Source organism: Pholcus phalangioides, unplaced genomic scaffold, assembly GCF_987345545.1.
Source record: "Pholcus phalangioides strain wild (caught in Gottingen) unplaced genomic scaffold, Ppha-v1.0 ptg000017l_1, whole genome shotgun sequence".
NCBI lineage: Eukaryota > Metazoa > Arthropoda > Arachnida > Araneae > Pholcidae > Pholcus > Pholcus phalangioides.
In genome coordinates, this window is record NW_028301610.1 from 57,193,275 (window position 1) to 57,208,292 (window position 15,018).

At 40.1% G+C, this 15,018-nt stretch overlaps 1 protein-coding gene across 1 annotated transcript in view; it reads right to left on the minus strand.

Moving 5' to 3' along the window:
• The window catches only part of LOC149074161 (RNA-binding protein Musashi homolog Rbp6-like), a 409,321-nt gene that overhangs the window by 111,589 nt on the left and 282,714 nt on the right, over window positions 1–15,018 (minus strand). The window contains exon 10 of the mRNA XM_089246590.1: window positions 11,862–11,894. Within this exon, the coding sequence (XP_089102716.1) occupies window positions 11,862–11,894 (33 nt within the window). The remainder of the gene's footprint in view (window positions 1–11,861; window positions 11,895–15,018) is intronic.

A 15,018-nucleotide genomic window follows, 5' to 3' on the forward strand; every position in this document is an offset into this window, starting at 1 on the left:
AAAGAAGGGCACTCAGGCTCTGGATGCCATGCTAACTGGTTGTAGCAATCTATGCCCATCGCTATAGTTAGTGGACCAAACAGTAAATAGCCAAACATCGATATATTACATGGTGTCAGTTAGAGAAATACTCACATATTTTTGAATTTACGCTTAAAAGAAGATCTGAAAAATATGGCGAACAGCTTGCCAACCATTCGATGCTGGACCCGTCCGAAGCATGGAGGTATTGGAAGGAAGACGTGTGTCTTGAATTGTTTAGAAGGGCTTAGATACAGCTCGGAGGCAGAAACTACGAAAACTGCTCTTTTTCGTCATGTGTGTGGAGTGTTAGTGTAAATAACAATAGTGAAATATGTTAGTGTAAATAATGTCTGATAGATGGCAGCATTTGTAACGTATGTTGTTATACCTTGTTCGGTGTACTGTTGTCACCATTCCTCTTATAACCGTCGTCGTCGTTGTGTAGTTTGTAGCAATGTTTCTGTAATTGAACTACGGACTCATCCTAACAGGTTATGGAGCCCGCCGCGTAAGATTATTTTTGTGACTACAAACCCGCGAGTTCCGATGTTTTTTAACGATCTTTCTCGCGCCGATTAGTTTTCTCTCCAACATGGCGGCCGTTGAAGAATACGAAGCCTTGAGGCGGGAATTGGAAACTCTGAGACTTCCAGGACTGTGACAACCAGTTTTTCTGTAGGCACGTTGCCGGAATCGAAACATCTCGAAGGTCCGAAAGATTTCACCAATTGGAAATTCGCCATGAAAAACTTCCTCATTGACTGGGTTTGTGGAGTTGTATTGTGCCGGGAACCGAATCAGCCGACAACGCATTGGATCGCCGAGCTCTCGCGAAAATCAACTTGTCTCTCAAGCTTGCAACTGCAACGATCACGCGGAAATGTGAAACTGCCAAAGAAGCATGGGACTTAATGACACCTTCGAAGATAAAGGTATTGTTCGTGTGGTAGGCCTATATCAGAGTCTTCTGGACATTCGTTTTCATGATTGCCGTACAGTAGACGAATACTTGAATAAATTCACGATCGTCGCGGAACTACTCGAGAATGTTCGTAAGTCGTTAGACGACCACGTCATCGGTGGTTTCATTCTCGCGAAATTACCAGACTATTACAAGCCTCTCGTCCTGGGTATTCGCGGATCTGGACAAGAAATCACGACTTCATTCGTGAAAAGCCTGCTGCTAGAAGACGCAACTGAAGTTCCGAAACCGCCATCGAATTCCGTGTTTTTCGCGAAAAAGCAACTTGCCAGTGCCACAAAAGGAATCCGTTGTTTTAATTGCAATGAGCGCGGACACAAGTCTACGACCTGCTCGAAACGAAAAAGGAAAAATCGACAGAAAGTTTTCTGCTAATGCAGTTTGCTCTGAAAAAGAAATTGCTTCTAGGGCAACTGTTTCTTGTCTTTTCTGCCGCAGTTTTCTTTGACAAACATGAATGGTTCATAGACTCTGGTGCATGCGTGCATCAACTCATCTCAGTTGTTCATTGCCAATTTCACATGATGTATCATCCGAAGAAGAGGTCCGTCTAGCCAATGGCGAAAAATTGTCAGTTACATGGCACAGGGACGTAACCATAGTGCTCAGCTCTTCCAAAACACTACATGCTAAATATGTCAAGTCTGTGCCTACGCTCGCGCTGAATTTGTTGAGTGTTAGCAAACTTGTACGCAGTCAGCCGTAGCTATTAGTCATCTTTGATGAGACCGGTTGCAAGATACTAAAAGAGGAACCCATGGTTAACAGCTCATCTGTTTTGGCAACTGCAACAGAGGTGAATGGGCTGTATCGTCTTGATAATGAAACAAACTTTGTTTGTACCACTTCAACGAAGCAAGACACCTGTCAGATATGGCACAGGAGACTGGGTCACCTTAATTTTCGTTCCCTAAGAGAGCTGCAAAAGTCACGTTATTTCAAATGTGATTTAAAAGCTGATTTTGAGGATTGTGATGTTTGTGTTCGTGCAAAATCACACCGCCAATCCTTTCCAAAATCAAGCAAGACACGTGCAGAAAATCTCCTGGAACTTGTTCACTCAGATCTCTGTGGCCCGATGCAAATCTCATCAAATGGTGGAGCTCGTTATTTTCTTACTTTCATTGATGATTTCTCCCGAAAATGCTTTGTATACTTCCTGAAGTCTAAAGATGAAGTTTTTGACAAATTTGTTGAATGCAAGACATTTGTAGAAAACCAGATTGAAAGAAAAATCAAAGTTTTACGTTCTGACATTCTTCTTTGATGGAAGCTGCTCGTGCTATGCTTTTCAACCTTAATTTGGACATTGTGTTTTGGGCGGAGGCTGTCTTGACAGCTACCTACATTCGCAACCGATGTCCTACACAAGCTCTGAAAAATCGCACTCCCCAAGAAGTGTGGTCTGGACGAAAACCTAGCATACTGCATCTTCGCATTTTTGGATGTCGAGCCATGGTTCACATTCCCCAGTGTAAAAGAAAGAAGCTGGATCCTAAGCTTGGGATGGTATCCTTCTTAGCTACAGTGACGAAACCAAGGGTTATCGCATTTACAACCCCCAAACAGAAGAGGTGCAAATTGTTAGAGATGTGAAGTTTTTTGAAAACCAGTTTCCATTTGGTAAAATGGATTCACCGAGTCATGATCCATTTCCGTCGCCTGAAAATGCAGCTGATACACAGTTTTCAACCGTTACTATCTCCGAGCCATCTCTAGAGACTGAAACATCATTGGAAAGCAATTCAGAACAGTCTTCTCCTTCCCATAATGTGAGGACACCGGAAGTTTTGCCAAATGTTCCGATTAGATCTGATCGCTATCCTCAACATACACGACAACAGAACATTCGTATCTTCAATGATGATTTTGTATCCTTCCAAGCTTCATTGTGTGAATGTACACCTGAAGCATTGACTGGAGCTCTGAACAGCCAGGATGCTGAACATTGGAAACGGGCCACTGACGAGGAACTGAAATTGCATGCTGATAATCAAACATGGATTCCAGCTGAACTTCCTCCAGATCGGAAAGCCATTTCCATGAAATGGGTATTCAAGATTAAGCAGACTGCTGATGGCTCTATTGAAAGGTACAAAGCCCTTTGGTTGCTCGTGGATGCTCCCAAAGCCATGGCCTTGATTATGATGAAACCTTCTCACCGGTCATCCGAACAACCTCGATCAGACTTCTGCTTGCCCTTGCTGCTAAATATGACTGGGATGTTCATCACATGGATGTTGTGATAGCCTTCCTCCATCCGAAGTTGGATGAAGACCTGTATGTCAAGCTTCCATCTGGATCCATTTGTCGTCTTTCGAAATCTGTCTATGGTTTGAAGCAAGCCAGTCGTTCATGGTATATGATACTACATGATGTTATTCTCGACCTTGAGTTCAATCCGTCTGAATATGATTCTTGTGTGTACTTCAAGATCGAAGGGGGGAAAACAATCATTGTGGGAGTATATGTGGATGACTTTCTAATTTTCAGTGATGATAAATCTGCTACTGATGATCTCAAAACTGTCCTTGTCAAAAAGTTTAAGATGAAAGACCTTGGTGAAGTGAACCATTGTTTGGGTATGAGGATCACTCGTGGTCGAAAGAACAGAAAAATTTTCATTGATCAAGAAAATATCTGAAGGATGTTCTTTTCCGTTTTGGCATGCCTGATTGTCATGGTGTTGCCACTCCTCTTGAAGTAGGACTTAGTCTATCCAAGAATGATGGACCGAATCTGAAAAGGAAGAGATGTCCAATGTACCTCACAGAGAATTAGTTGGCTCTCTCATCTTCGCTGCATATTCAACGAGGCCTGATATAGCTTTTGCTGTTGGTCATCTAAGCAAGTTCAACAACAACGCTGGGAAAGCTCACTGAGGGCACTGAAACGTGTTCTTTGATACATCAAGTCAACTGTTTCTATGAAAATGATGTATGAAGCTGATCACTCTGTGCTTTCTGCATATGCTGATGCAGATTGGGGAAATTGTTTGGACACCAGAAAGTCCATATCTGGATATGCATTCATGATGTCAGGAGGAGCTGTCACCTGGATGTCAAAACAGCAACACTTCGTAGCTCTCAGTTCGACCGAAGCTAATATATGTCTCTAAGTTCAGCAGCTCAGGAATGTGCCTGGTTGATTGAAAGGACATCAGAAATCCACTGTGATTTATTGTGACAATCAGTCTGCAATAAAATCTGCTAAGAATCCAAAATTCCGTGCTCGGACTAAACATATTGATGTAAGGCATCATCATATTAGATCCAAGATCAGAGAAGGGGACATACTCCTTGAATATGTCCAGAGTCAAGATATGATTGCAGACATACTTACGAAAGGACTGCCAAGACCAGCTCATCAAAAGCTTTGCAAAGAACTGGAACTTGTCACCTGATTTCCACTAAGATAATTCAGACAGACTGAATTAAAGGTTAGTGTTAGTGTAAATAACAATAGTGAAATATGTTAGTGTAAATAATGTCTGATAGATGGCAGCATTTGTAACGCATGTTGTTATACCCTGTTCGGTGCACTGTTGTCACCATTGCTCTTGTAACCGTCGTCGTCGTGTGTTGTGTAGTTTGTAGTAATGTTTCTGTAATGAAACTATATCTTAATTGATCCACGGACTCACCAAAACATGGAGAGGAATTGAGGAAGCAGTTGCGATCCTTCGATATTGCACCCACAGCGGCAAGCACTGCGATATCGTTCGATTAAATCCTTCGTGAGTTCGACAAATATTTCTCGGACTATCAGAACGAGATTTATGCATCTTTCAAATTCCTTGAAATAAAACAAGAAAAAGGCGAAAAATTTGCCGACTATTATTCGTGACTACGACGCGCAGTCGTCGAGTGTAATTACGGGCAGTAGATGGAAAGAATGCTCCGTGACAAGATCATCCAAGGACTGAGTGACAAAGCACTACAAGAAAGACTGGTCCGAGAAACGAGTAGATCAACGAAAACACTGCAAGACATCATTAGCGAGTGCAAAACGTGCGAACATAGTAAGGCACAGGCAACGGAGATGGGTGAAAGCAAAATAACGGTCGACGCCGTAAGGACAAACAAACACCACACAGCATTGTTGCGGTCAGCAAACAACGAAAACGCCGAACCGAGAGACTGTAAACAGTGTGGAAAAAAACACCGTCCAAAAGAGTGTCCGGCCTTCGGAAGTAAGTGCCGCAAGTGCGGTGGAAAAAATCACTGGGCCAAAGTATGTAGAAAAAAAACTTTCTATAAAAGAACAAATACTCGCCGAGTTGACACAGTAGATAGCGCCAGTGAGGACAGCAGCTCAGATACTGTTTATTTAGGTGAATTAAAATCAATTGATGCCTTAGATAATGAAAAACCAAACTCTGTGTGGCTTCAGAAGATCCTAGTTAATGGGAACGAAGTCAAATTTAAACTGGACACTGGAGCACAAGTGAACATTATACCTAAGAGTGAACAGCTAAAATGGGAAATAAAGCCAACTGTAAAGAAAATTAAACAACCAGTGCTAGACTACAGTGATAATGTAGCTCCAATATTGGGCGAGTGTTCATTAACTTGTGAGGTCAAGAATCAGAAGAAAAGTTTCCAATTTCTTGTAACAACTTTGAATTCCTGCCCTATGTTAGGCCTAGTTGCTTGCAATGAATTAGGACTAATTAAAAGATTGAATGACCTTATGGAAATGAACAGAAATTCACATAAGAGTGATACACCGGAAGAAGTTATGAAAGAATTCTCAGATGTTTTTACTGGTGTGGGACGACTCAAACGTGCTGTAAAAATTAAATTGAAAGAAAATTATTCACCAAATGTGGCAGCTCCACGAAAAGTGCCATTGGCTCTTCATCGCAAAGTGAAAGAGGAGCTTAAACGCATGAGTGATAATGGAATAATTGCTAAAGTAGAGGAACCTACTGAGTGGGTCAGCAACATGGTTGTAGTGAATACACCCAAAAACTTACGCAGACCCAACGCCAGTAAATGATGCCATACAAAGACCTCACTATCAAATACCAGCAGCCGACAATCTGATAACAAAGTTGCAAGGATGTAAAGTATTTACAATCTTACATGCAAAAAATGGATTCTGGAAGTTACCACACTTGATGGAGAATCGTAATTTTTAACAACTTTCACAACACCTTGGGGAAAATATCGATTTTTAGTTTTACCATTTCGACTAAACAATGCCCCAGAAGAGTTCCAGAGGGCCATGAATGAAATTTTTAAAGATGATCCAGAAATAAATCCATACTTTGATGACATAGCCCTTGGATCTTCATCCATGCAAGAACATTGTCACTCACTCCGTCGAACCCTGACACGAGCCAGAGAAGCTAATCTTAAGTTCAATATTGAAAAGACACAATTAGCCTTAACATCAGTTAATTATTTGGGACATATAATGTCTGATACTGGAATAACTCCAGATCCCAAAAAAGTTTAGGCCATTAACGAGCTTGCTGTTCCCAAATGTCGTGAGGATCACAAAGATTTCTTGGAATGATAACTTATCTAGCCAAGTTCACTCCTCACTTGTCTAGTTTAACTCGCTCGCTACATCAGCTATTAAAACAAGATACTGAGTGGCTGTGGGATGAAAATACCCAACGTGATTTTGACAAGTTAAAACAAATGATAGAGCAAGCTCCATGTCTACAATATTTTGATGGGAAAAAGTCAGTGACTGTTTCAGTGGATGCCGGCCAGCATGGATTAGGAGCAATTCTTCTACAAGATAACTAACCAGTTGCATATGGATCTGCTACACTTACAGCAGCTCAAACACGCTATGCACAGATCGAGAAAGAACTGTTAGCTGTGATCTATGGGCTGAAACATTTAAGTTATTACACCTATGGAAGACCAGTAGTTGTTCAAACCTTTCACAAGCCCCTTCTAGGGTTGAGTAAAAAGCAATATGACACAATCTCTCCCAGACTTCAGCGCATGCTGTTGAGATTGAACAAATATGATGTTGAACTTATGTTCATACCTGGTAAAGAGCTAAAGATTGCAGACGCCTTGTCAAGAGCTCAATCGCCAAATGAAAAATTTGAAGAGGATTACGAGCAAGAAGCAGCTGTCTCGATTAATCTCCTTGCATATGCTACACCCAATAAGTGGCATGAATATGCTTTGATGACAGCGAGTGATGCAGAGCTGCAGGATGTGCTTCATCATGTTCAAAAGGGATGGCCATAAAAGAGTAGAACTAGAGCAGCAGCTCAGCCTTACTGGCACTGTAGAGATGAGCTGTATTATTCTAAAGAAGGAATAATATGCAGAGGTAAGTGACTTGTTGTGCCACAAGTTGCAAGACCAGAAGTCCTGGAAAAACTGCATGTCTCGCATCGATGTATTATTGCTTGTGAATTGAAAGCTAGAGAATATTTCTACTGGCCGAAAATAAATGACGATGTGGAAAGCTACATCAATAGATGTGAAATCTGTCAGTAAAATCAGAGGGCAAATTCTAAAGAAGTCCTGTTCAAACAAATTCTGCCTGGAAGACCATGGGAAAAAGTGGCATGTGACTTTTTCTACTTGAGAGGTCAACAGTATCTTTTGGTGATCGATTATTTCTCAAAGTACATAGAAGTTAAAAACATGAAAAGTACTAATGCAAAGGCAGTAATAGAAGCGATGAAAAGCATCTTTGTGCAAGGCATGGAATACCAGAAGAATTGGTGAGTGACGGAGGGCCACCATTAATACAGAAAGTCTTCGAAAATTTTTCAAAGAGTGGAACGTGACACACAGTATTACTTCACCTGACTTTCCCAGAAGCAACGGCCAAGTTGAGAGAGCTGTACAAACGTTGAAGAAGTCTCTCACAAAAGCTCTAGAAGAAGGTAAAGATCTACATACGGTTCTACTGGATTATAGGATACAACCTACACAGGATCTTCTTACTCTGGCTGAACTGCTGATAGGCAGACGATTAAGATCCTTTTTGACAACTCATCCTCATCAACTCAAGCCAAAGTTTTCTACAGCTGAAGCCAGTAAAATCTTGAAAACTAGACAAGCATATCAGAAGGAAAGATTTGACGAACATGCAATGCATCATCCTGAACTCAAACAAGGCTCAAGGGTCTGGTTCAAGAAAAGACCTTGTGAACCGTGGCAACAAGGTGTCATAACCAAGACAGGACCGAAACCTCGTTCCTATATCATCGAGGGAAAAGATGGAGGTACATATCGAAGAAATAGACACCACATAAGAGAAGACAAAACAACTAATGAGAAGATCACCAGAACCAGAACAGTTGAACGGCTTAAAGTTATAGGCTTAAAAAGATGACATCTTCAACTTCAGGTACAATTCCAGAAACAGGTCAAATCCTGAGAAAGTCAGCAAGGACTGTAGTTAAACCCATACGTTATAGACAATAAATTGAATATTCATTATCACATTATCATGCATTAACTATAATAGAACTTTAATGTTTCTTTAAAAAAAAAGGGGCATGTAAAATATCTACTACTTAATACCATTTATAGATAGCAGCACCGTCCTGTCTTGTAAGATGGTGATAGTAATAAAGAAAGGCAGTCAGGCTCTGAATGCCATTCTAACTGGTTGTAGTAATCCATGTCCATCGCTATAGTTAGTGGACCAAACAGTAAATAGCCAAGCATCGATATATAACAGTCTGAAAAAATCACAAGGGGTTTCTTTTCCTTTCTTCTGAAAAAATTCCGCTTCAGTCTTTTTTAAGGCTGTGTACTGTCTTGAGAACGTATCTCTTCGCAAAACTTCTGGGTTGGACCGAAAAATATTTATGGCTCACATCTGACAAAATACAGTTATTGGATTGTTCGAAATCTTTTAGTAAGTTAGTTGTACGTGGAGTTGCGTACATAAAGGATTAAACTTTTTTTACACGTAAATGTATCTTCGACAATGTTTCTTCTGACCCAAAGGAACGGTAAGCAACACTGAAAATAATATACATTTTTGATAAATTTTATTTTTTGAGCATCTCTAGTTAACTATAATAAGCCTACGGCTGAAGAGTTGAATTGTGTTTCCAGGGCCACAACTGCGGGGGGGGGGGGATCATGAGCAGTTGGGGACTGGTGCCTCTGGTGGTGGACCAAAGGAGGCACAAATTTGGCACTTTAATCTCTTCTTCAACGTTTTAAGTGAGCACCAAAATGCGTTGTTGTCCCCGCTGACTAAGCATCTAGTTCTAGTTGCTGCCCTGTGTGTTTCATAAAGTGTAAAACGATTATTTTTAATAGGCCATATCTACAAATTAACAGAATTGTCAAGAAGCTAGTGCTTAGTTGAATACGTAGAGTGAACATAAATATTTGAATTATTTCAGTTCCATTTTGTAGGCCGATGCTTTGGCCAAGGCCAATGAAAATAGTTATTCAGTATCATTATTTCCATTTACCAGAGCCGTAGTGTTCTTTCTCGGGGCCCCGGGGAAGACTTTTCCTTGGGAGTCCCTCTTATTATTATGCAAACAAATGTAAACATTTGTGGAGCCCCTATTCGTCTCGGGGTCCAAGGGCAGTGTCTCGGTTGCCCCAACCTATTTACGGCCCTGCCATTTACTCTTTAATTCAATAAATTCATTTATTCTTTTTTTTTTTGACACTTACTGTGAATCGCCCGGCATAATGGAATCGCTTCGTTTTATCTAAAAAAGCGTTGTATAGAAAATTCACGTAAGAGGAATATAATCTTTGATTTTTTTTTCAATTAAAGGAAAATTGAAAGTTCGGATAGAAATTTTGTTTTGTGTAAAAGATGGTTCAAAGTGGTTCGTTATGTAGAGACCATTAAATTTCGAATAAAATTGATCTTATTAAAGATGAATTATTAAATTGCACACACACAGTGTCAGGGAAACATTTTCTGGATATTATGATGAGATGAACTTGGAAAGAAAATTCATCTTGTCTCCACCGGGACTCGGCGTGAGCCGCTAAAGTAGAAGCATTAGCAGCCTCTCTTAACCTTAGGAAATGCCCCTCCTCCCTCAGGTGGGACGGTAGAAAGAGACAGACAGCTTTTCTCAGCCCAAGTTATCAAGGAAACATATTATGCTGGATATTATGCTGAGGTGAACTTGAAAAGAAAAGTTATCTTGTCTCCACCGGACTCAAACCCAGGCCCTCTTGCATACCTCTTGCATACCGGCGCACAGTGTATTTAACAATTTTTGCGGCATTGACGAGATGTCTAGTGAATCTCTCTATTTCCCCTTATTTTAGCATTGACAGACATTTTGAAATGTTGAAAAAATTTCCATTAATTTGATGGGCAGTAAGAATCTGGAATAAACAAGTAACTTTGCATCGGGTCTTTATTTTTCATTCATTTGAATTCATTCATTAACTAGTGGAGTGGGCCACCGCAAGTTCAGGAGGGGAAACCTTTTTGCAACGGCAAATCTCTGTTTCAAAACTAAGTCAATAAAATGTTTTTTTTTTTAAATTTTGAAACTAGCATATGTTTGACCGGGAGTGCAGAAAATCCTCTTATAGCCGAGAGAAACGTATAAGTGAGAGGGTGTATAGGTAAGAGATCACTGTACCTAGCTTAAACTGTTTGAAGGATTGTTCTATAAATATTGAAATTGCTCCGAAAGGGAAAAAAAAAAAATCGATTTTTCTGTAGTTTTTATTTTTCTAAATAATTTTTTTTAAAATAAAATTACATTTCCAACAATATTGCACAATAGTATGAGTATACTTGCTTGATAAGCAAAGAAACTGATGAGATGCGGTAGATATATTATCTGAGAGAAACTAAGGATACATTTGACACTGTATATATTCATAATAAAACTAAGTGAATTGTCGATATAACGATATTCTGTGGACGAAGAAAAATATCATAGTAGAGCTGTTATCGTTAAATTGAAAGACTTTGACATTGAATACTGACCACCAGGGCCGCAACTAGATGCTTGATCAGCTGAGGCAAGCACACATTTTATCACCCCTATTTAATGTTCAACGAGACGTTAAAAGGTAAAATTTGGGCCTCCCTCTGGTCTGAGACAAGAGACCCACTTGTTCGCCTCACCCCACTTACGGCCCTGTGACCATGGACCACCGGAAACTTCCATACTATAAAATGATTTACTGCACAGCCCTTTTGTGTACTATACAGAAAGTAGCTTCGCGGCAACTTAATAAACACTTTCAAAAGGTAGCGCAAAATACCAATGTTTGTCAAACACGCTCGAAAGAATAAAAACTTTTGAAGAATTAAAAAATATATAGCAGGAGAATTTTGGGCGAAATATATAAAAAGAATATCTTTATGTATATATACTGGTTTCAAATTCTGTAAAACAATATCGTTATAGATTGGATTTATCGTAGTAAAGGATATATCGCTGTATCGATAGTTGAACATTATACTAGGCAATTCCAAACAAGGTTTAAAAAATATCATTGTAGAGGCATTTATTATCGAGTGTTGTTGTAGCGAGGTTTTACTGTATATACACACTCCGTAGCGTACGTAGGATTTTCTCGTCGGGGGGGGGGCATTCACTCAGCATTTTTTTCCCTTCCCGAAAGAGGTACAGTTTTTTTTTGTTACTGCAAAAAAATAAACCATAATTTTAGCTCGGGGGGGGGGGAATGCGCAAAATGTTTCGGGGGGGGGGATCCGTGAAAAAATCCTGGCCTAGGGGACCAGCCACGACCACCTAGATAACCTAGGTTATATAGGAGGTCGTGGACCAGCACGATCATGTGGGGCCATGGGATTGATAGACAGTCTCTTCTGTAAACCAAATGTTGTTATTCATTGTTTGTTACTTTAAAAATTTATTTTTATATAAATAAAAAACTTTACTTACCATCAGTTAACGCTCCTAAAGGCCAGACCAGGTCTTCATATGTTGGTGGGAAAAAAAGAAAATGCACATATAATCTCTTTCTACATAAATAAATAATAATAACAACAATAAAGTAATGATTATTGTTTTTTTTCTAAACATATATTTTGAAGTAAAAGAAAAATTAGAACATCATTCTAATACTTCAGTTTCTACCCAAAAAATATGCAGAAAAATATGACAGGTGGGTAATAGACACCCATGGGCAGAGATACGGGGGGTGGGGGTAATCTCTTCAGAGTCCACGATGGAGCCTACAGATCTGATATTGTATCCCCTTATACCTGAACCATAACCCCCACATCTTTGGTGTGAATTTATAGTGTGAAAAAACAAAAAAATGATAAGAAATACCCAGCGTCCCAGGCAGGAGCCCTGCAAACCCAACCCTTGTGGAGGATATGATCTGAAGTCACTGTGGGTGACTTCGATCAAAGGTTTCCAACATGATAGTTCACGCGGAATCCTTGACAGTTACGAGACTGCTCCACAGAACCCTCAATTATTACGGGACAGAACCCTTGATTACATGAGACTGTTTACATGGAACTCTCCTCATTACATGAGACTGTTTACATGGAACTCTCCTCATTACATGAGACTGTTTACATGGAACTCTCTCTTCACTACATGATACTGTTTCTCAAAACCCTTCCCTTGATTATACGAGACTGTTTACATGGAACTCATGATTACTCAATACTGTTTCTCGAAACTCTTTTTCGTGTTGGGTTGGTGATGAAACGATGCGATGGTAACGTTGAATTATTTGACTCCATTTAGAACGAGAATTAACTTATATAAATATTATTTATTTACAAAACCCGATTAAGACAAAATACGTGGCTATGTGCACACGATCGGCTCTCTTGTCACACTAGCATGTCGTGCTACTGCACAGATGCAAAGTGGCGAAAATGCAGCACCATCTGTAGATATATATAACAAACATAATTTATACATAGTGAGTCAGTTCACTATATCTTGATTACACGACTGTTTTGCCAGATCAAAGATGATTACGAGACCGTTTCGCTGAGCCCTCGATGATTACAGGTGTCACACCAAACTCTTGATAACACGAGACTGTGTACATGGAACCCAGGGGCGTAGCCAGAAATTTCGTTCGGGGGGGGGGGCAAAGTAACAGAACAATGGATTTGGCCATCTTTTTCCCTTTTTTTCGGTCATTTTGTCACATTTCGGGGGGGACCAGACCCCCAAGTCCCCCCCCCCCCTCGCTACGCCCTTGATGGAACCCTTGATTACACGATTAAACCCTTGATTAAACGATACTGTTTCATGGAACCCTTGATTACACGAAAGAGTTATACAGAACCCTTGATGATTATGAGACTATTATGCAGAACCTTTGGTGATTATGAGACTGTTATACAGAACCCTTGATGGTTACAATACTGTTACGCAGAACTCTTGATGGTTACAATACTGTTACGCAGAACTCTTGATGGTTACAATACTGTTACGCAGAACTCTTGATGGTTACAATACTGTTACGCAGAACTCTTGATGGTTACAATACTGTTACGCAGAACTCTTGATGGTTACAATACTGTTACGCAGAACCCTCTATGGATCCGACATTGTTACACAGAACCCTTGATTACACGAGACTGTTTCACAGAATCCTAGATGTCTATGAAATAGTTTTGCCAGGTGCTTGACAATTAAAGGACTATTACACAGAACTCTTGATTACACAAATCTGTTTGCACGGAACCCTTAAAGATTATGAGACGAGTGTTATAAAGTTAATGAAAAATTATACAGCTTTTGAAAACCAGTTTGAAACCCGAGACTTGGATCATGACCTCAAATTCAAATAATTATTTTTCTAACCATGAGTGGGCGAATTTCGACTTGTGTGCAGGGCCATTATAAGAGCAGGGTTGCAACTAGATGCTTGGATCAGCCGAGGCAAGCACACATTTTGGCAACCCCTCGTGATGTTGAAAGGTGAAATTTAAGCCCCCCTTTGGTCCCGCACCCATGGCATCAGACCCACCTGCCCCCTTCCTCTAATTGTGGCCCTGCATTAGAGCATTGGATCCTCAAGTAAAGTGATTTTTCTGAATCCCTTACCTCCTGGTGAGAAGACATGTTTAATTTCAAAAATTTTACTCAGATCTCATTTTCTTTAGGCCCCGGGTGAGCCGATGGCACTGCTTGTGTGACGACACGTTGTCCACTAGAAAAACACTGAACCAACAAAACTTGCCGTACACAATCACAGAGTCTGGGGCCGTGACCAGGAAAATTGGGGGACGATGACACTGAAGTGGTTCTGGACCTGGGGAGAAAAAGGGTTTCCAATTTGATCCTTGTCCTTTTACGGAGGTTCTTTTCTTCGTGCCAAAGCTTTTCTGAGCTAGCACCATGATGCTGGTTGCATGGTAGGCTATGGCTGACTGCAGGTTAATATCTCCCGTTAAATAAGGGAAAGTCCCAAAATCCGTCTCTTCTCTAATTTGCATGTACAGAGCTGCTATCTTACGAGAGTGAAAGGAAACTCTTCGGAACCATTCAATGGATTACTTGCAGTGACAAAGGTATTTTGCTATCTTCATTTATGCTTTAATTTTTCAAAAATAGTTTTTGTTATAAAGTGTTGCAGTACGAAATCAACTTCGAACCGTTATATTTATGCTTTAAAGTGGACCTGGAGAAGCCCAACTGGAACAACAAGTCAGATTGACTACATCCTATCTAATAAGAAGCATATGATCCAAGACTGTAGTGTTCTCAAGAAATTCAATACAAGAAGTGATCATCAAGTAATGAGATGCAGAATAATGCTTAACACTGGAATGGAAAGAGCGAAACTTATATGGCAAAGCTTCAAGAACATCGATATAAATTCCAATTAGAACTGAAGAACCGATTTGATTTGCTATATAACACCACTGAAGATGGACAAGATGTCACCATGATGAACAGAACTTTAACCAGTACCCTAAAAGAAGTAGCAAAAGAAGTTGCTGGAGAAAAAGAAATCAAACCGGTTAAAAAAATAACAGAAGAAACAAAGAAACTGATGAAAGACTGGAGAGAATTTCAGATTAAGAAGAATGACCCCAAATCAAAATTGGAATATGCA